The sequence below is a fragment of the Carcharodon carcharias genome, chromosome 3 (assembly GCF_017639515.1).
Source record: "Carcharodon carcharias isolate sCarCar2 chromosome 3, sCarCar2.pri, whole genome shotgun sequence".
Taxonomy (NCBI): domain Eukaryota; kingdom Metazoa; phylum Chordata; class Chondrichthyes; order Lamniformes; family Lamnidae; genus Carcharodon; species Carcharodon carcharias.
In genome coordinates, this window is record NC_054469.1 from 145,514,709 (window position 1) to 145,537,720 (window position 23,012).

General features: G+C 40.5%; 1 protein-coding gene across 5 annotated transcripts in view; it reads right to left on the bottom strand.

Moving 5' to 3' along the window:
* LOC121275848 (heterogeneous nuclear ribonucleoproteins A2/B1-like) overlaps positions 1-22,958 on the bottom strand; it is a 34,554-nt gene extending 11,596 nt beyond the window's left edge. The window contains exons 1-11 of one of the 5 annotated variants that reach the window (XR_005942578.1): positions 22,773-22,945; positions 18,347-18,460; positions 17,813-17,959; positions 16,417-16,627; positions 15,278-15,379; positions 14,932-15,009; positions 14,785-14,847; positions 12,110-12,208; positions 8,775-8,894; positions 6,133-6,208; positions 4,343-4,551 (exon numbers count right to left, since the gene is read on the bottom strand). Coding sequence is in view for 2 of the 5 variants with exons in the window: in XM_041183563.1 (XP_041039497.1) it covers positions 6,156-6,208; positions 8,775-8,894; positions 12,110-12,208; positions 14,785-14,847; positions 14,932-15,009; positions 15,278-15,379; positions 16,417-16,627; positions 17,813-17,959; positions 18,347-18,460; positions 22,773-22,778 (993 nt within the window). In the remaining 3 variants the exon portion in view is untranslated. Of the gene's footprint in view, positions 1-4,342; positions 4,552-5,249; positions 5,746-6,132; positions 6,209-8,774; positions 8,895-12,109; positions 12,209-14,784; positions 14,848-14,931; positions 15,010-15,277; positions 15,380-16,416; positions 16,628-17,812; positions 17,960-18,346; positions 18,461-22,772 lie in introns of those variants that run through there. The other 4 variants (XR_005942577.1, XM_041183563.1, XR_005942579.1 and 1 more) reach the window with 4 other exon arrangements.
* Positions 22,959-23,012: the final 54 nt, after the last annotated feature.

Consider the following 23,012-nt stretch of genomic DNA (forward strand, 5'->3'; position numbering starts at 1 on the left):
TCTGCCAGCTCACAACACCCTTGCACATAACTGTGCCCACTATATTTGCCAATTTAGCACCCTTCTGGTGAAATTAGAAATGATAATTAAATAAACATATTAATTAGATTACCTGTAGATCCTCATATAAATGGCCTCCCAAATATTTCATTCCTAGGCAACCATCTGCTAGATACTTATAGGGAAAATAGAAGCCAGGCAAAACCTAACAGGAATAGCAGGGAAGGAAGCAAAAAAGAACAACGACCCTCCTCCCACAACCACCACCGCCCAACCTCCAAAAGGCATATTAGACAAGAACAGAACAAAAATAAAAATACAAAAACACGGAAAAATTCAGCAGGTCTGGCAGCATCTGTGGAGAGGAACACAGTTAACGTTTCGAGTCCGTATAACTCTTCAACAGAACTAAGTAAAAATAGAAAAGAGGTGAAATATAAGCTGGTTTGGGGGGGTGGGTAGAGCTGGATAGAGGGCCAGTGATAGGTGGAGATAGCCAAAAAACGTCATAGACAAAAGGACAAAGAGGTGTTGAAGGTGGTGATATTATCTAAGGAATGTGCTAATTAAGGGTTGAAAGCAGGACAAGCCAAGGTACAGATAGCCCTAGTGGGGGTGGGGTGGAGGGAAGGGAAGGAATCTAAATAGGCTAAAAGGTAGAGATAAAACAATGGATGGAAATACATTTAAAAATAATGGAAATAGATGGGAAAAGAGAAATCTATATAAATTATTGGAAAAAAAAGGGGGGATCGGAAAGAGGGTGGGGATGGAAGAGAGAGTTCATGATCTAAAATTGTTGAACTCAATATTCAGTCCGGAAGGCTGTAAAGTGTTTAGTCGGAAGATGAGGTGCTGTTCCTCCAGTTTGCGTTGAGCTTCACTGGAACAATGCAGCAGGCCAAGGATGGACATGTGGGCATGAGAGCAGGGTGGAGTGTTGAAATGGCAAGCAACAGGGAGGTCTGGGTCATGCTTGCAGACAGACCGAAGGTGTTCTGCAAAGCGGTCACCCAGTCTGCATTTGGTCTCTCCAATGTAGAGGAAACCGCATTGGGAACGATGAATGCAGTAGACTAAATTGATGGAAGTGCAAATGAAATGCTGCTTCACTTGAAAGGAGTGTTTGGGCCCTTGGATGATGGGGAGATGGGAAGTAAAGGGGCAGGTGTTGCACCTTCTGCTGTTGCATGGGAAGGTGCCGTAGGAGGGGGTTGAGGTGTAGGGGGTCATGGAGGAGTGGACCAGGGTGTCCCAGAGGGAACAATCCCTGCGGAATGCCGCCAGGGGGGGTGAAGGGAAGATGTGTTTGGTGGTGGCAGCATGTTGGCGTTGGCGGAGGATGATCCTTTGAATGCGAAGGCTGGTGGGGTGATAAATGAGGACAAGGGGGACCCTATCATGGTTCTGGGAGGCAGAGGAAGGTGTGAGGGCAGATGCGCGGGAGATGGGCCGGACACAGTTGAGGGCCCTGTCAACCACTGTGGGTGGAAAACCTCGGTTAAGGAAGAAGGAAGACATGTCAGAGGAACTGTTTTGGAGAGTGGCATCCTCAGAACAGATGCGATGGAGGCGAAGGAACTGAGAGAATGGGATGGAGTCCTTACAGGATGCGGGGTGTGAGGAGCTGTAGTCGAGGTTAGCTGTGGGAGTCGGTAGGCTTGTAATGAATATTGGTGGACAGTCTATCACCAGAAATTGAGACAGAGAGGTCAAAGAAGGGAAGTGTCAGAGATGGACCATGTGAAAATGATGGAGGGGTGGAAATTGGAAGCAAAATTAATAAATTTTTCCAGGTCCAGGCGAGAGCACGTAGCAGCACCGAAGCAATCATCGATGTACCGGAGAAAGAGCTGTGGGAGGGGGCCTGAGTAGGACTGGAACAAGGAATGTTCCACATACCCCATAAAAAGACAAGCATAACTGGGGCCCATGCAGGTACCCATAGCCACACCTTTTACTTGGAGGAAGTGAAAAGAGTTTAAGGAAAAAATGTTCAGTGTGAGAACAAGTTCAGCCAGATGGAGGAGAGTAGTGGTGGATGGGGATTGTTCGGGCCTCTGTTCGAGGTAGAAGCGTATCATTTGTACCAATGTATCATTTTCACATGGTCCATTCTGACACTTCCCTTCCCTTCCTTGACCTCTCTGTCTCAATTTCTGGTGATAAGACTGTCCACCAATATTCATTACAAGTCTACCGACGCCCACAGCTACCTCAACTACAGCTCCTCACATCCCGCTTCCTGTTAAGGACTCCATCCCATTCTCTCAGTTCCTTCGCCTCCGTCACATCTGTTCTGATAATACCACTTTCAAAAACAGTTCCTCTGACATGTCTTCCTTCTTCCTTAACTGAGGTTTACCACCCATGGTGGTTGACAGGGCCCTCAACCGTGTCCAGCCCATCTCCCGCGCATCCACCCTCACACCTTCCTCTCCCTCCCAGAACCATGATAGGGTCCCTCTTGTCCTCACTTATCACCCCACCAGCCTCTGCATTCAAAGGATCATCCTCCGCCATTTCCGCCAATGCCAGCATGATGCCACCACCAAACACAACTTCCCTGCACCTCCCTGGGTGGCATTCCACAGGGATCACTCCCTCCGGGACACCCTGGTCCACTCCTCCATCACCCCCCACACCTCAACCCACTCCCATGGCACCTTCCCATGCAACCGCAGAAGGTGCAACACCTGCCCCTTTACTTCTCCTCTCCCCACTGTCCAAGGGCCCAAACACTCCTTTCAAGTGAAACAGCATTTCACTTGCACATCCCTCAATTTAGTCGACTGCATTCATTGCTCCCAATGAGGTTTCCTCTACTTTGTAGAGACCAAACACAGACTGGGTGACCGCTTTGCAAAGCATCTTGGGTCTGTCCGCAAGCATGACCCAGACCTCCCTATTGCTTGCAATTTCAACACTCCATCCTACTCCCATGCCCACATGTCCGTCCTTGGCCTGCTGCACTGTTCCACTGAAGCTCAACGCAAACTGGAGGAACAGCACCTCATCTTCCGACTAAGCACTTTACAGCCTTCCGGACTGAATATTGAGTTCAACAATTTTAGATCATGAACTTTCTCCTCCATCCCCACCCCCTTTCCGACCCCCCCCCTTTTTTCCCAATAATTTATGTAGATTTTCCTTTTCCCACCTATTTCCATTATTTTTAAATGTATTTCCATCCATTGTTTTATCTCTACCTTTTAGCCTATTTCAATCCATTCCCTTCACCCCACCCCCACTAGGGCTATCTGTACCTTGCTTGTCCTTTCTTCCCTTAATTAGCACATTCCTTAGATAATATCACCACCTTCAGCACCTCTTTGTCCTTTTGTCTATGACATCGTTTGGCTATCTCCACCTATCACTGGCCCTCTATCCAGCTCTACCCACCCCCCCAAACCAGCTTATATTTCACCTTGTTTCTATTTTTACTTAGCTCTGTTGAAGAGTCATACGGACTCGAAACGTTAACTGTGTTCCTCTCCGCAGATGCTGCCAAATCTGCTGAGTTTATCCAGGTATTTTTATTTTTGTTTTGGATTTCCAGCATCCACAGTTTTTTGCTTTTATCTTAGACAAGAACAGCAGAGGTTTGAAATCTGATTGCTTGACCTTTGCTTACAGAAATGTTTCCAGGTCCTGATATTAACTCAAAATGCAAGTGGAAAAAATACAACTATGAACCTTAAAAGATACAGCACTTGTGCCAGCAGAAAGTAAACTTGGCTGAACATTTATCTCATGCATGCTTCTTTTGACTGAATTAGGGTACTGTAGATGCTTCTTCACTACTGGCCTCCCTCATCTCCTGATTCACTTAAATTTTACTAACCACTAGCACATCAAGCATTTAGAGCCAATTTTAACAGGAACACATTTTAAATGCAGAGTCTGCACAGAACATAACTAGGGTCAGCCAGAATCTGGGTGGGAATCTATTACTGAAAGACAACTGGGTGTAAATGTTCAGCTATTTAATCAATGGTGTGAAATATTTTGTCTGCTTGAACAATAATCTGCATTTACCCAAATTAGGAAAATCAGGATTCTGAAAAATTACCATTAACCATTGTGTGTTTATGTTGGCTTCACTATACGATAATAAGAACAAGTTTTAAAACAAGAGCAATATTTTCATTACACGAAGTTCTTTTCATATGCTACATTAGTGATTCTCCAACACTAACTTGCCTTCCTTAAATTGGTGAGCACTAGCTTTCAATTCCGACATGTCAAACCCCTCAGTGCAATTCAATTATTCAACAAATTCAGTGCTCATTCCGAATGTTACATTCAAATCAACGCATATCTTGGTGTTCTGTACACTTACCTACTTCAGTAGAGAACAAAACTGATCATATGGCTTATAGCCTAGATCACTGCCCTCTCCACTGTGATTTCAGTTTCAGTGCAGCTCAGACCAGTTGATAGAGGTCAGATGCTGGCTGAGGATGGTTCTGATCACATGTGGAATGAAGTCTGGCAGCTCACAGTTTAAGATCCAGTGGACAATCAACACCCACCTTCAGATACTATAACCTTGAATAGCACAGAAAAGGTAAACAGTTAGGCACAAAGAAACCATAAGTTTTTAATTTTGTGCACATTTTAACTTTGCACAAAAGACACCTGTCATATATATAAATTCCTACAGACCAAGAATGTGATACTATGGAACAAATTGAAAACATAAAACAAACATTATCTGCTAGTTTGCTACGAGCTACTATTGTATTGGCCACCTCTTCACTTCTGTAAAATAAAAGACAATTAAATGATATCTTACCTACATGAAGAAGTTTAACTGATGCTTAGCTCTATTCTGCTCTACAAGACACATCTGTTTTCGTTGGCCTCCTCTTTAAATTTACTGCAGTTAAAGCTTTTGAAGCATGAATATCGCTCACTTTTATAAGAGTGCTGGCTGAAATTAGGCTTCTTTGTCCAGACTTCTTGTGCTAGACCTGTTTTCTTGAAAGTGTAAACCATTTGGTGTTTAACGCCGGATCATGCCTTTCCTGGCCGATGAAGTAGCTGCTGTATCTACAGGATCTAAGGATCTTTCCTTCTTGCAGAAACCACTCAGTTCTAGCAGTTTTTAAAATTCTGAGGATTTGAAGATTCATTTCTGCACCTTTTGTCTGATTAGTAGTCCTTGCATTTCCCTGGCTGTGTAAAAGACTGAACATTTTACCCACCCATAACAAATCTACCTAAGAAAACAATTAGACACCCCCTTTTCTTTTTTTTTTGGGATTTTATTAAAGTTACTGTGGACATACAACATTTTCCAAACTCTACACACTGCAGATATTGAACATAGAAAGGCTGAATATTATAACTCCATGATCCTGGTTCATAGCTCTCAAAGTTCTCAGTGCATCTAGGAATATTTAAATGTTGAAAAATCCCCTCAACTCATAACAATTCCACATCGCAACTTATGTAGAACACTACAAAGATACTACAGCAAAGAAAATTTTTAAAAAGCTAGAAATCTGTCTCCAAGGCATCTTTACAGTCCTTTCTCCACATCAAGAGTCCGCTCAATTAAACAATCCCAAGAATTGACAAAATGGTTTTCTCTGCCTGTGCTCTGGAGTCTTCCGTCATCTCACTGCCTTTTTATGTTCCGCTGAGATAAATTTTTTCCTTAAAATTTTGCTGAGAGAATAACCTGCAGCTGTCCTGTAAACTCTGGGCTCTCATCCTCCCCTATTTATATAGTGATGCCTGTTACAATAAAATAGAGGTAAATAGTAAGCAGCAGTTAATCATAAAAATCCAATGTTACTATCCATTTAACATTGAAATGGTACAAAACCCTTAAAGAAGTGGTATGCTGAATGAACCTTAAGTTTTCAAGAAAAATGTTACTTAAATAAATAGTGGCTACATTATTCCTCCCCAGACAACTTGCTATAATTATGAATAGTTGTGCATGTCTAACTGGGTTAAAGGATACAAAGGAGATGCAACTTCAAATTATTACTTGAAACCTGAGAGTCTTAAGGATTCAAACATTCAACATAGCATTAGAAGTAACTTTAAATCTCTGCTACTGGTACTATACACAATAATAATAAATTCAGTAATAATAGGAATGGATCACATACTTACCCTTGGAATGGGTTGTTACTGAATTAATATCTGTTACGGCCACCAAATCCACCACCATTTCCACCACCATAGTTCCCTGGGGTCAAGATTATATAAAAGTGCATCAAGACAATTCTATTTTAGTTAAATACAAAACATTAAAATTGCTTAATTTTGGTACCATATTCCTCATTCGTTCCTCCTTTGACGTTATTCAGTCACACACCAGCATTCAAACATCATTTGATGGAGAAAATCCAATAGGATTTTGATCACCATGATCTCATGAAAGCCATGCGATCTGAAAGCCATGATCCTACACCAAGAACCGTAGTCTGGAATTCCTGTGTTATTTCCAACACAGGCTTTTGCCCTTAGGTAAACGACAGCAATTTAAATTTCAGTTTAAGTATGCTTAAAAAGCACTGCTTTCAAGTAAGATCTTAAAAGCAAAGCTACATTGGTCATAGCCAAACAATGTAAACTTTTGCTTTAGTTGTTAAGGAACTACTGACAAACTTTAAATCTCACCAACCATTTCTCAAGAATATACAGTTAAATGGGATTAACTCAAACTTTACTAAACAAAACATCAAAATATTTAATGAACAAAATTTCAAAACATAATTAGGAAGTTTCAGACAGCGTTTAAAAAATGATTCTGCACTCCAAAGAAGCAAGAATGTGCTCTTACAGAGAGGTTGCATGAAGAAAAATAAGTTTGTAAACAAAATTAATGCTATATTCAGAGTCAGTGGGTAAAATGACTTAAGTGGAATAATCAAGATATAATACAGGGTAAAACAGACATTCAAGCAGAAATTTCAATTGTTCTGAAGTGTAAAACAGTGCTTACTACACCAAGAGGATTTCAACAGTGAATCTGCCAACTGGAGGTACCAATTGTAAACCAATTCTTTCCTCCATTTAAAATATCAAATCTCAACTGTTGCAGGTAGGTAGAGCATCCTCAAAACCCTAATCCAAGAAGGAAACTTTCCCCAGTCAGCTTCCCCCTCCCCCGCTTCAAGGGGAAAAATTCAAAATTAAATTTCTCATCCATTGGAAGTTGCCATTTGTCCAATGCCAAAGACCTATTCATTCAGAAATGCTGCAACAGATTAATTCTAAAATGTATAAGAGGCACTCCAATTTATTAAATAGGCAACTGTCAACGGTGCACATGGATGTATCCAGTGGATTTAAGGAAGGGATTTTCATTTATGGGTGAAATGCAGATATAGATAATCCGCAAAAATGCAAGCAACTCCTACTGACTAAATTACACTAAATCCACTAAGTACAGAAGCCAAGTATCCTTCAATCTTTTAGTTCCATGTTAATAAACAACTGGAGAATTAACTTTCAACTTTTCAGTGACCTTGAAGTATGTTCAGATATATTTGTACTTTAAAAAAAGACAAGAAACAACTTCTCTCTCTTTGCTGGCCAATATAGTCTATTTCAGACACTACTGCATTATGGCTATATCGTGGTTACCAACTTCAAATTAACTCTGATAACTAAACTGAAGTTTTAAAGCACAGACTTGTTCCAATAAAAAATTCACAAGTTTTCTCCCAACCCTAGGGAAATTTCTAAAAGGGATGTTTATTGTAAACAAAGCAGGACATTCTAAGCTGTTGATGAGTACAATCACAAGAAAAAAATCAACTGTGGTGATTTTATTGCAATTGCTTAATAAATGTGCCATTCTGCAAATGGCAACAGACATCCCGGGAGTACAACTGGCTTTTACTGATTACAACCAGCTATTTGTAAAGCACAATGTTCAAATCAATATAGCTTTTGTATTTGAAAACTAAACAGTCTTTTATGATGACAGTAAGTGCAGATCACACTTCAAGCCAAAATATCTTTTAATCCAACTATCAAGCTGACTCTAGAGAACTGTTACCCTGGATAGGGCATTTTCCTCTACATTGCACAAGGAAAAAAATTCATGTATGCCTCATGGGTTAAGGTTTGTAGTACTCCTATAGATAAGAAAATCAGATGATCTTGGGCTGGTTGAAGTGCAGGGTTGAAAAGAGAAAATTAACAGGGTTTCCATGCTTGATAGCTGTCCAGCGACTCCTAGATGGTGAATAATGGATGAGGGTAAGATTGCCTTAGCTGTAAGCTCCTCAGCAGACCAATTACCCACTGCCATTTATTGCTTACACTCATCAGTCAAGACTCATTTGGCCAGCCCCCATGAAACTATCACTATCTTAAGACAACAGAAAGATGGTAAGAGAACAAAAGAATGTCAACAAATTAAATTTAAACATGAACGGAATCAATGTAAAACTGTTGACACTCCACAGGAGACAAAAGGAAAATTCTACAAATATAGTAAGTGGAGGTTGTTTCAACAGGCTCAATGTTTGAATCAAGGCTAAAAGCACAAGTGATTATTGAGGTTGGGTTAAAGTATATTGCTGTACTAGAATGAAAAGTTTTACTCCATCTGCCCAGGAACACTCAACCCAAATACTTAGAAGTCAAAAGTGGTCAGGGGGTTTCTAATTTTCCAACACCTTTCACCCTAATCAAGCAGAACAAATGTAAAATAAGTAAACTCATCACTTTCTTTTAACTTAGGAGTTCTTTGAACCTCCACTACACTGCTTTCTGCCATACAGTAACAAAAGATATACCTCCATATGGTCCACCCATATTTCTTCCTCCATAGTTTCCACCTTTCATTGGTCCAAAATTAGAGTTCTGATGATGGTAATTTCCAAAATCATTGTAGTTACCACCTCCTCCAAAATTTCCTAGGATATAAAATACACTGATCACCAGATGAGTTATTTAATTCCTACATATTCTATACTTCCATAAGAAACTTTCCCTGTTCACGCAGAAATGAATCTTCACCGTCCTCATTCAATTATTACAACCATGGCTCTATTTTCATTTCTCCCCACATTATGAGGATATTAATGTAATAATTATGCTACTGGACTAGTCACCCAGAGGCCTAGACTAATGTTCCACTCACAGGAGTTCAAATTTTACCACGGCAGCTGAGGGAATTTAAAAATTCAATTACATTTGGAATTTTATAAGAAGTATCAGCCATATATGTGGCCATGAAACTGCCAGATGGTTTAAAAATTCATCTGGTTCATTAACATCCTTGGGAAGGAAATATGCTATCTTTATCCAGTCTGGCCTAAATGTGACTCCAGACCTCTGGAAACGTGTATGATTCAAACGCCCTCTAAAATAGCCTAACAAGCCACCCAGTTGCATCAAACCTCAAGAAAGTCAAATAAAGATAAAAACAGACATATCACCAGCCATCAACCTAAACACAAGACACAACAAAAGTACAATGAGGCCAGTCGATACCCTGCAAAATCCTCCTCACTAACATCCGGGCATGTGTCAGATTTGGAAGAACTGTCCCACAAACCAGTCAAGCAACAGCTCAACATAGTTGTACATAAAATATCTTCCAGCCAATGTCCCAGGCTCCTCCATCATCCTCCTGGGTATATTCTATGCTAACAGCAAGAGAGGCCCACGAGAGGTGGTAGCACAGATGAGACGGTATGCCCTGCATGTCCTCAACAATGACCCTGGACCCCATGAAGTCATGGTAAAGGAAACTTCTGATGACTACCACCTACCGTTGTCCCTCAGCTGACGAACCAGTATTCCATGTAGAACACCATATGGAAAAAGCACTGATGATAGCAAGAATGTGGAGGACTTCACTAAGCATGGTTTGGTAGCAACACTACTGACCAAGCTGGTGAAGGCCTGAAAGGCATAGCTCTCAATAACAATGGTATCAAGTGGCACTTACTCAACAATGACTTACTCAATGTGTTCAGTTCAAGTTCTGCCACAACCACTTGGCTCCAAACCTCATTACATCACTGATCCAAATATGGAGAAAAGAGCTGAATTCCAGAGCTGGAGTGAGAGTGGCTACCCTTGACAACAGGAAATATTTGACCAACTGTGACATCAAGGAGCCCTAGTAAAATTGAAGTCAATGAGAAATGGGGTGGGGGGGTTGGAGACACACGCTATATGGCTACAGCCATACCTAGCACAAAAGAAAGATGGTTGTGGTTGTTGGAGGCCAATCAACTCCAGTGATGTCCTGGGACTGAGGATTATTTCAGGGCAGTACCCTAGGCCCAACCATCTTCAGCTGCTTCCATGACCTTCCTTCCATCATAAGGTCAGAAGTGGATATTGGCTTACAAGTATTTGGCTCCATACGTAATTCCTCAGAAAATGAAGCAGTCCTTGCCTTCATGGAGCAAGACCTACACAACATTTAGGCTTGGGCTGATAAGCAGCAAGTAACATTCACACCATACAAGTGCCAGACAACGACCATCTCCAACAAGAGAAAATCCATTCCCTTGACATTCAACAGCACAGTTATCTTGGAATAGACCACCATCATTACCCTGGGGTTCACCACTGACCAGAAACTTAACTGGGCCAGCCACATAAATATAGTGGGTACAAGACCAGGTCAGAGGCTTGGAATTCTGCGGTGAATAACTCACCTCCTGACTCCCCAAAGCCCATCACCATCTACAAGGCACAAGTCATTGAATGCTCTCCATTTGCCTAGATGACTGCAGTTCCAGCAAGATAAACTCTGCACCATCCAGGAAAAAAAAGCAGCCTTCTTTGATTGGCACGCCATCTGGTACCCTATGGCTGCATGCATAGTGTTACAAGCAAGGCTTCTTTGACCATACCCTCCAAATCCATCCATAAGAACAAGGACAGCAGGCACACCGGGGTACCACCTGCAAGCTCCTCTACAAGTCACACACCAACCCAATTTGGAAACAGATTGCTGTTTCTTCATCTTTGCTGGGTCAAAATCTCAGAACTCCATATTAAATAGCACCATGGGTGTACTTACACCACACAGACTGCAAAGCAGCAGCTCACCTTTGTTTTCGCAAGACTAATTAGGGACTGGCAATAAATGCCAGCAACACCCACATCCCACGAACAGATACAAGAGCTTTTTGTGATTTACGACTAAATTACTTTGTCATTGCATATAAGATCAATTATATACACAGATAAGCAAATGCAGAATACAAGCACTTTTGTGGGATATTTATTAATGATTAATTTGCCAAACTTTCAGATGTATAAACTTACTTCACACTGAAAAACTGAAAATGATATGCTGCTCAGGACTGGTGGTTGCAAATAGTTATTTTTCTTCCTTTTCGACCCCAGCCCCAACATCTGTAATGGGCCCTGTCGCTGGAGTGCCACCCAATAATTAGGAAAAAATTGCAGCAGAATAACTGTCCCTGGGTCACCCTCCTGCTTAAAATTTCTGCAGAAAAGCTATCAGTCGTATTTTTGATGGACGGAAGGCATTTGATGCAAGGAAGAAAGTGACTGGCAGTAACTCCAAGAGGTAAACAGATCTATTTCAACCAGCCTTGTGTTTGTCTAAGCAGTATGAAAATGCGCATCAGAAGACATATATAACTCACAACAGGTCCCATATTTCACACATTCAAGCTTTATGAAAGTTCTTATTGATCAGCACATTTGGTATTTCAATTATAGGAACTCTTCAAATTTTGTTTGAGAATATTATTTTTTCTCCTTCAATTAAGTTCACACCAGACCCTTTCTCATCCACCTCATAATTGGCTGCCATGTGAGTTGAGGTGATCTAGGAATAAGTCTTCTGCTTCAAATCTTTCCTGCTCTTGGATTCGCTTTCTACATTGTGTCCCCAGCCTTCCTGATATTGCTAAGCTTCAGCAACAAAATTTAGGAAGCCGCATTAAATATTTGACAATTCTATTCAACCACAAACAGGAAATACTGCCCCTCATTACTATTCTGTACAAAAGGTTGCGCACCACAATGCACCAAGTGCCGCAGAAATTGCCATAATGTAGATCCATTATATCACATACATTAGAGTAACTTCAAAGATTTTTCAAATGTCTTGCAGTATCAGCAAAGTACTCACCACCATAATTTCCACCTCCATCATAGCCACCACCATGGTTGCCAAATCCACCACCAAAGCCAGGGCCTCCACCAAAACCTGGGCCTCCGAAGTTACCACCTTAAAACAGAAAACAGACACTGAATAGCTCGCCCAATTCATTCCAGTTATCTAAGGAAGGCAAGATGCAACAGTCTCAGAGCTAAATTTGTTCATTAAATAAATTCCTGAAGGAACTCAATGGAGAAGTTGTGCTTGAAAGACAAAGGCACAAACACATAAAAATGCAGTTATTTTACATGTAATTCCTAGACCATTTAGCTTTTAAATTTGTCTGAAAATTTTACAAAGTTGCAAGTTTGATCAAGTCTGGAAGAATGACTTAGTGCTCAACAAGAAGAAAGATGAAAATGATTTGTGGAGGTCACAAATATGGATCTGAACTAAGCACAGGTCTTCCAGTTTGACAACAAATCAGGTCACAGAAAGCACAAGAAATAGGAGCAGGCCATTTGTCACAAGCCTGCTCTGCCATTCAGCTTAATGGCCTTGCATACAAAAAAAGGACTCCAAGCTGTGCCAATCTGAGTTGAAAGTAATTGATCTGTTACAATTGGCACCAGGAAGCAAGTCTTCTTGCAGGGACCATGAGAAGATGATGGAAAAAACAGTACAAGTTTACAACACAGGACGTAGTCATTTAGCCCATCATGTTAAGATTTTTCCTCTTTCTAATATTTAATTCTCCCTTAAAAAATGGAATGATTGCACAGCCTTGCTCATTACCTGTGGTAAAGATTCCATGGTCCAACAACCTGTTAAGAGTAAAGCAGGTTCTCCCAATATCATTCCACCCTCAGTGACAAGATGCCCCCTTGTCACTGATAGAGTAAACTCTCTGGCCCTGTTCAACTGTCCTTAGTTTCCCTTTCCATATCATCCAGGTGAAACTAACATTAACATTTTATAAAGGGTTCCCACAATTGGACGAAGTACTTCACTTGTGCCCTAACTGAAGATTTTTATAAACTTAGTACTTCTTTACTCTATTCCCCTTGCACAGGACCCCAAATTCAACTAGCCATTATTGGCTTTTCCCCCACTTGCACTTTCAAGGAATCATATATCTAAACTCCAAGGTCTCTGTTCAATCACTTCACTATCCTTCCTCACATGTGTAAACTCCCATTTTTCATCCCCCAATCATATACTCTCACATCTCCACATCAGGTGGCATCTGTCAACTGCCTGCTCATTAGGCTAACCCACATGTCTTCATAAATTATTTACAATTCTCCTCACAATTTGTCTATGTTAGAACAATGACCACAATTCAAGAAGTACTTCACTGGCTGTAAAGGGCTTCGGAGTGTCCTAAGGTTGTGAAAAGTACCACAGAAATTCAAGCCTTTCTGTAAATCCATTAACTTTTGTAAATTGATTCTGTGCAAACTATGATCAAGTCTAAATTAACTACAAATACAAAAAGCACAAGTGATTCCAATATCAACCCCTGCAATACTACACTTCCCAACCCAAATATTAGCCAGGTCAGCGGAAAAAAATGCCCCTGTGTGTCTTCGGAAATAGCGCTACGAAATCTTTTAAATCCACCCAAGCAAGCAGATGGGGCCTCGGTTTAATATCTCTTCCAAAAAATGGCACCTCCAATAATGTAGTGTCCCCAGTACTACACTGAAGTGTCATTGTAGATTTTTGTGCTCAAGCCACGGAGTGGGATTTGAACCCTGAACCTTGAGACTCAGAGGCAAAGAGGGCTATTGCTTTTCCTACGTTGCAACATGACAACACTTCAAAAGTATTTAATTGACTGTAAAGCCTTAAATTTGCATCAGTAAAGAACTGAAAAATTGTAGTCATGGCTTGCCACCATTTTCTTCACTCTAGTGCCATACCATGGGAGTTTTGTGGACAAACTTGAGGTCAATTCATTCTTCCCTAGTCATTTCTAACATTTATTCCACATCTTCTAGCACACCATCTTTTTCACTAACACCATTTGCAAAAACTGAAAATGTTTTATACCTTCATCCTTAAGTCACACTTAGTGAGTGTTTCCCTGTGTCAATTATCTATTACTTAACCCATCATCTCTCACGCTATGAGAAAAAAAAACAGAAAACGCTGGAAAAACTCAGCAGGTCTGACAGCAACTGTGGAGAGAAAAACAGTGTTGACGTTTCAAGTCCATATGACACTTTTTCAAAGCGTCATACGGACTCGAAATGTCAACTCTGTTTTTCTCTCCACAGATGCTGTCAGGTCTGCTGAGTTTTCCAGAATTTTCTGTTTTTCTTTCAGGTTTCCAGCATTTGCAGTATTTTGCTTTTATCTCTCACGTTATCCCTGGTTTCTGCCATTTTTCTCTTTCATGCTGCTCTCTATTATTGCTGCCATTCCTCTGTCAAGCTCTCACCAGATAGCTACCCAACAACACACAATGCAAGTGTGGCTGGTGGACAAAGCCAAAAGCAGGACCAACTCTGCTGCACATGCCCTCAAATAGCCTGCCTATACAACTCAACTTGTCATGAATAGCACGTGGGCAAAGTAAGGAGGAATTTATGGCACCATTAGCCAGTCAGAAGTCAACACCTTCAGAGAAGGTGGGGGGAGGGTGGGAAGAGAGACAATTGGAAGAGAAACATTGAGAAAGAACAATTTCAAAAACTTACCGCCTCCACCATAACCATTGAAACCAGGGCCATCGCCAAAACCACGACCACCCCCATATCCATCTGCAACAGAAAATGATTGTTAAACTATCTTAAAGATAATTCATTTAGTTTAATTTAATCAGTAAATACATCGCCAAATCTTACTAGGGCCACCTCCAAAGTTTCCTCCACGTCCCATAGGAAAATTGCCACCTCCACGAGAGTCTCCTCTAAAGCCACCACCTGTCATTAACAATACTGTGTTACTTTCAAACTGAAGGAATGTTACTGAGAAGTCTTCACAACATCAGGAAAGGTTATACTTCATTAGAACATTCTAAATTGTAAACTTAGTACACACAAGCACATTGCAACCACATTTAGGTTCAAATCATTCTCTCTGAAATTTCAACATTCCTTTGCAATTTTAAATATATGTTTTCTGCAAGTTTAGCACAGAATCATAAAAAGTTAATTGTCCAAAATATCGTGACTTGTTCGGATTACATACCTCCTCGTCCTGACCTGTTACTTTGTGCCTCCAGTATTTCTTGACGAGACAAAGCTTTTCTTACTTCCGCATTGTGTCCATTAACATAATGATACTTTTGAACTGGAACAAAATTTATAACAGTAGTAACACATTGAACAACAACTAAATTATACAGCTACAAATATGATCACCAATAAATGTTCACAAATTAAAACTGATTATACAAAACCTCAAGCATTGTGGAATATTAAATTTAAAAATCGTCAGTTTCAAAATATTGCTATTTACAGAGCTCTCCTGTACATTCTAATTTGAACAGATATGCTGAGGTAATATGATCAGCGCAGGCTTGGAGGGCCGAAGGGCCTGTTCCTGTGCTGTACTTTTCTTTGTTCTTTATCACAATTTGAAGTGAATCTCCTTAGAACACATGATAGCTGCCGTGTTCAATCTGGCAATCGCCAAAGCTTCAAGTTTGAAGTTCAAGTTTTACATTTAAATCCTTTCAAGGTCTCAACTCCCCTGTGTTCAACTCGTGTTCCTCCAAAGTTGTGGAATTCCTCATTTCATTTCCTTTGCTCTACCCATGGCCATACCTTCAGCTGTCCAGGCCCCAAGTTCTAGAATTCGCTCCTTAAACTTCTCCACTTCTTCCTTCTCTTTAAGACCCTCCTTAGTACCCAACTCACTGACCAAACTTTTAATTATGTCTCAGAATATCTCTGGCTTTACATCAAATTTTTTGTCTAATTACACTTCTGTGACTTGTCTTGAGATTCTTTTTCTATGTTAAAAGTGCTTTAAATGCGAGGTGCGGCTATTTCAGGCCAAACAATGTTTTCCCAGTCTCCAATTACTTTCTGTAGAAAGCAAACATTCTAGCCTCTTTCAACTATATTATGTAGACATCACTTTATTGACAGGTGAAACTGAGCAAAGACAAAGGAATTTATCTAAAGCTCATTACAGGAAAAGATATTTCAGTGTATTCTCACTTTACGGAAAAGGTAAGACATAGATTATTTTTGCAGAAACCTCTAAATAATTGGCGAGAGCCCCAAGTGCAGAACACTGGGTTTGGGTGCTTGGAGGGGGTGGGCAGAGAGAGATCAGACAATCTAAATCATGTAAAGCAGTTAGTTATGGAAGCTACTTACGGACTACTTTGTCAACAGGATCATGGTCATCAAACGATACAAATGCAAAACCCCTCTTTTTCCCACTTTGGCGGTCTGTTATTACTTCAATGGTTTCAATTTTTCCGTAGTTCTTGAAGTATGCCCTGAGGTGGTGTTCATCTGTGTCATCTTTTATTCCACCAACAAATAGTTTCTTCACAGTCAGGTGAGCTCCTGGTTTCCCAGATTCCTAAAAATTGTAGACAGAAACTGTCAATTTTATTCTCAAAATTAATCCAAAGCAACACATACCGGGCATCATTATATGCCATGTTCCTGAAAAGCCAGGATTTTTGCTTCTTCCAATTTCTAATGGAAGTTCACAGGTGATCAATGAGTGAGAACTGGATTTGCTTCTGATGTGATGGATGCTAAGGTATTACTTTGGAGAAAACGGAAATGGAAATTAGCAAAAAAAAATTGCAATCATCTTAAAGAAACAAACAGGGACAGCATCTCCAAGTTTTGAACCTTTGGGGCATTTCACCATTGCTGCACATAATGGCCTTGATTATGTGGTCACCAGCATCAGTTTTGCTTAAGTGACGGCATGTTAAGGTTTTAATTAAACAAGGTGGAACTACGAGTCTAAGGGAATGAAGGAGCAGAAAAGCTTGGAGTTTCATAGACAAAGTTACACTAATTAATGAGGAAGATCACACCTACATGAGATAATCAAACAATCTTGTTAATCAATGGTGCAATTCAAAATGTAGGAAAATACAAACATGACACAAAAAAGGTGTGATTCCTGCAGAAGTCTAAATCTCCACTGAGAGCAATTGAATCATTCGGCTTATTAGATTAAAATGCTGTAGCATACAAAACTGTTGAAGGCAACTGTCCCACAGAAAGTACTCTGTAAAACACCCATAGATAAGAGGCCACAACACAAGCATATTGCTTAAGACCGGCAACTTTGCATCTCTGACCTGCCAACAAAGATTAATAAAGGAAACAAGTAACTAGAATTCTCTATCCCAAAGGCTTCTGGATGCTCCATTATTGAATATATTTAAAGATGAGATGGACAGATTTGTAGTCTCTCAGGGGATTCAGAGGATCAGTCAGGAAAGTGGAGTTGAAGTCATCAGCCACGATCATACTGAATGGCAGAGGAGGCTTCTCAATGGGGTGCATTGTCTACTCCTCCGTGTTCTTTTGAGTGAGGAGCATTTAATTCATCATACACATTTCTTTAAACTGCAGATTTCATGAGTTACAAAATTATTCTGGCTGCAATCCCAAGATGACTTTTGGGAAAACCTTTCACCTACTGATGCACAACAAAGGGACATGCACAAAATGTCCTACGCTGCTTTTTCAATTTAACATATTTTTGCTCCATGCTGTCCTCTCACAAAACAAAACTTACTTCTCTTGCGACTGCTCGTTTAGGCTCCACTACACGACCATCAATTTTATGAGGCCTAGCAGCCATTGCATCATCAACTTCTTCAGGAGTAGAGAATGTCACAAATCCAAAGCCTCTTGATCGCTTGGTCTGAGGATCCCTCATGACCTGCAAAGAGGTAACTTGTAATTTCATGCTGTACCACTTTTGAATAGAAGTATAAGAATCTAGTATTTGTCTTTAAACACTGGTACATTAGGTGGTGTTCATGGACAGACAGGGTTTAGTTAATAGCCTGCATTCACAATTCCAAGTGCTTCCTTGCAGGCAAGGGTCAACAACAGGCACATCACAAAGTCAATTTCAGACAACTAGCTCTATGAACTTTTCTCGCCAGGGGCAAACGCATGGCAAAAACAACTGAAGATTAGAAAAAACACAGCAGGAATTGACCAATTTTGGCTTTTTGTATATCTACAGAGAATAATTTAGTCTTACAATGACCAGTTAAGACCTGATTTGGGCAATCTTTATACATACGTTTGCAAAACTTACCACACAGTCTGTAAGCTTTCCCCATTGCTCAAAGTGGCCTCTCAAATTTTCTTCAGTAGTATTAAAGCTGAGACCACCTATGAACAGCTTGCGATACTGTTCCTTATCCCTGTTCTGGAGAGAGAAAGATTTTAATTGCTTAATTAGGTGCAGTATTCATTCCCTTTAATACCAAGACAACCTGTAAACTTAGTACATAGATGGAAAAGATATTGCAGTACTGATGGGGAGGAGGATAGTAGTTCTGGAGAGAAAGGTATTATGGGTGTTACAAGATGCCTTTGACTTAAGGACAACTATTTTCTCATCAGTGAATGGCCAGTGAAGTGCTTGACCATGTTGATTTCTTAACTAATGGACTTGTGGAGATATATAGCTGTATATTTATTTGATAAGATGCACACACAAGTTTCCCCATTGCTAGACAAATCCCCTTGCAGCAGAGTATTGATCAGACCTCAAGATGGCAGAGGTAGGGAGGACTCTTTCCTGCAGTGTAAACCCATTCGACAAATACTTTCCATTCTGCTGTTGATTAGACCTCAAATTGGCCTCTTAATTGTGAACCAAGCTCCAGGTATCTTTGTGAGGGATCTTACAAAGACTTAATTAGAAATGCTGGAGGATAGCTAGAAGCTACCTTTCAACTGTCAGGACCCACATCCACACCAAGACCTCCCTCAAGTGCTCAACTACCTGTGTGGTCACACTGCTTGTCTGATATCCAGTCCTGGATGAGCTGCAAATCTTATCCAATTAAAAACTGGAAAGATCAAAGTCATTACCTTCAAACCCTGCCACAAATTCTGTTCCCTCACCACCTGTCCTCTCCAGCCACAAGTTGGACCTGACTATTCACAAATTTTGCTTTCTATTTGACACCCAGTTGAACTACTATCCTCACATTCTATCACCATCTACTTTCACTTCTGTATCACTGTCTCCAACACCGCTTCAGCTGATTTGTTCCTGAAACTCTCCTCAATACTTGGGTTATCTGCAGACTCAATTAGTCCAATGCTGTTTTAACCAGTCTCCCATCTCCCATCCTCGATGACCTTGATCTCATCCAAAACTTTGCTGCCTGTGTCATTGACTGCACCGAGGCCGGTTACCCATCATCACTATCCTCATCTGGCCTAAATTAATACTCAGTTCACCAATGTCACAAATATTCGTTTCACATCCGCATTAAATTCCCATCACAGCGTTGTCACTCCCCACATCTGTAATTTCCCACAATCATCCAAGAACCCTGGTTGCTCCAACTCTGCCCTCTTGTGCATCCTGTTCCCTTCGCCCCATCATTGGCAGCCATCCAAGCTCTAAACACTGGAATTCCCTACTCAAACTTTCTTGTCTCCATAAAATCTTGCTTCAACCATGTTTTTGGTTGCCTGTCCTAATATCTCTCGATAAGGTGTCAGTTTTAGTCTGTTTACACTCCCATGAAGTGTCAGGACATTTTACTATTTCACATGCACTAAATAAATGCAAACTGCTGCTGTTGACAGCATAGCATATTCTTTACTTTATATTATATTGAGGTGTATAGATTAAATTATGCAAGTCCAGATCTTGAGGGATGTTACTGTTATGTCCCTGGGTTATGTCACTGTTTAAGTAGACATAGGATAGCTTGAGGCAACTGCTACAAAAGTCAAACTGACCTGTTTACAGAAACAAATCAAAAAGGCATTTATGTCAGATCTTAATTTGAGATAGTAACCACACAGATGCATTTGTATTATGCATTTACTATTTTCATAGTAGGAAAGATGAATTTAAAAATTTGTGAAGTTATTTTGAAGTATTAGGCAAGCGCTGAATTTTAAATCAGAGTACTACAACAGTGATTAATGTAGGATCGTTGACATGGTATGAATTCAGTATAAGTTATACTTTAGAAAATGACTAGGGGCTTGGCAGATACATTCAATTTTTTTCCAACTGGGAACTCAAGTCAATCAGAAAAGTGTGATTTCTTTGTCAGGCGTAAGTATAGAATAACACACATAACTAATAAAACCAGATTGTCTCATTGGCACAGTAAGTCTCACAGATATATATAAAATAGTGGAATTGACCACATTGCACAATGCTAAGGTAGGTCTGTATCCCACAAGGCCATAAAGTAATTTAGAGATATGTAGGTTAAAGACAAATAGTCAGAGGAATTAACAGATTAAGTTCACTCATCAATTTCAGACTTCTATATACCTATAATGTCACAACAACTAACTGTAAAGCAAGCATTACTCAGATCAGAAGTGCATAGGATTTGCAAATAATAATCTAGATGCAACATAATGTGATTTTTGGGCATTGAAGACAATGTTTTTAATGCATCAACACTGGCGATCTCCTGTGTCTGTACTTAGTAAATCTAGTAAAACGCTCTAGAGCAAACATGAAACCATATAACGTTCAGGGTATCTAAGATGGTAACATCCAAGTTCTGTATCAATTTAAGGCCACCAATGGAAAGTCAGAGCTAAATTAGGTATTCTCAGGGCCCTGTACAGCAAAATATTGTGCCATTGCACACTTCTCCCAATCCAGCCAAATCACATGGAATATGCACTCCATGAGCTGTGCACACTCACCCTCTCTCCAAGAATCATGTTTTTACCCTGGTTCAGAGATGCAGTACGGTGCTGAAACAGAGCCTGCAGTGGGAGGTCAGACACCACCTCCTTGGCATGGTGAAATTTCTTAAACAAAGTTATCCCATACCTTTCCATGGTCCATGTCTGACTTCCCTTCCTAAAATTATGCTCACTCCTTCAGACAGAATCCTCATCTTTACCTCCCACATTCTAGATTCTACATGGCTCCTCCTCTCCACCTTGTGATGGATCTGTTCCCTCCATCACATCCTGGTTCACTTTTTTTCACTCCTACCATCTATCTGTTCCTTCCTATACAAATGTAGGAGTTGTAAGAGATCTCCTGTGAAATGTAAAGGCCAAACACCTTCCAGGTGAGTACTTTCTCCAACTTACCATATCAACATTTACTGCTCAATGTGCAGTAATAAAGATGCAAAATAGGCAAGCATTTTACAACTGTCTGCAAAGACACTTGCATTTATATAGCACCTTTCAAGACCACCAGATATCACAAAGCATTTTACATCAAATGAAGTACATTTGAATTGTAGCCACTGTTGTAGGAAACAACAGCCAATTTGCCAACAGCAAGCTCCCAAGTACGACCAGATCACGTTTTTGTAATGTTGATTAAGGAATTTTAACCAGGGATAACTCCTGTGGCTCTTCAAAACAGTAAAATGGAATCTTTTTCAACCATCCATTAGGGCCGCAGTTTAACACCTCATCCAACAGACAGCACCTTTCAGTGCAGTACTCCCTTAGTACTGTACTATAAAGTCAGCCTAGATTGTCATGCTTGAGTTCTATAGTGGGACTTGAATCCACAACCTTGTGACTCAAGAGACAGGTATGCTTCCAACTCAGTCACAGCTAACACATTTAAGTGCAACTCAGAATAAATGTACATTCCATTCCAAGGCAACTTAATGCAGTCTCTTAATGGCACTGTAACTTCAGCCCTCTGGCGCTCATTTGAGGTGAATGTGTCAGTATTGCTCAGGAATCAGAGGAGCAAATCAATGGCAGGATGTTGATGTGGGAACCCTCCGATCTACTTTTTTTCTTCTCCTAGGCTCTTAAGTCTATTTTGCTTTGGTAGTTTTTGATGTTTTTTAGTCCTCCCTACCTCAAGTTACTCATCTCCCCAAAGATTAAGTTTGAAATCACCCCTTTCTCCTGCAAGGTGGTCACTATCTACTCTTTCCTGCCACCTCTCCCCTATCCAGAAGCCTCAAAGGAACATGACACAGGCTCGAGAAAGGCTTCAAAGTGATCTCTACATTTTTGTTTATAACTACATAATGAACATTTCGTGCACTATGTACTTGCCTTCTATTGACTCCTATGCTCAGAAGAGTGTGTATTGCAACTTTTGGTGATGAGGAGATTCAAACCTTCTGAACCGTATAATAAACAACGCAAATATGGAATGTTTGAGATTAAAATTTGTTGACCGTTTATTAAAAGATTGGGTTCAATCCTGAAATGTTATGAGCGTTCGCACTTCCAAAAAGTTGGAGAAGTCTCTCCCTAGATACCGTGGGCAAACTGACAACAGAAGGTGGCGTGGAGATGAGATGTTGATGATCTAAATGTTAACCCAATATGTTTCAGAGGAGGCGGCGAGATTGTTCTTTGAATCTTCACCCTCCCCCAGTAGAAAAGGTACGGCCCACGAACGGACTCCAATTAACTACCGTTATCAGCGCGACATCCCGTTTTCTTCAACTACCATAGGATTAATTTAAATCTTTCAAAATTTTACGCTGAAAAGATACACCACCCCCACCCTCGTTTTTTCTATCCCTTACCTCCATCCTGCTCGAAAAAATATTTTTTTAAATAAAAAGGCTATACTTCAACTCAAGCGCTTCGTAAATAACGTTACATCGATAAAAGTTCGCGTTATGGCTTAAAAAAAAACGATTAAAGAGACAAGCTCTGATCCGCAGCCTCTTCAACGCTGCCGCCGACACCGCTCAACTCTTTCTAGAACCTTCTCTCAGCCCCACAAAATGGCCTCCGGACCGTCACGTGAGGCCGAATCGCCA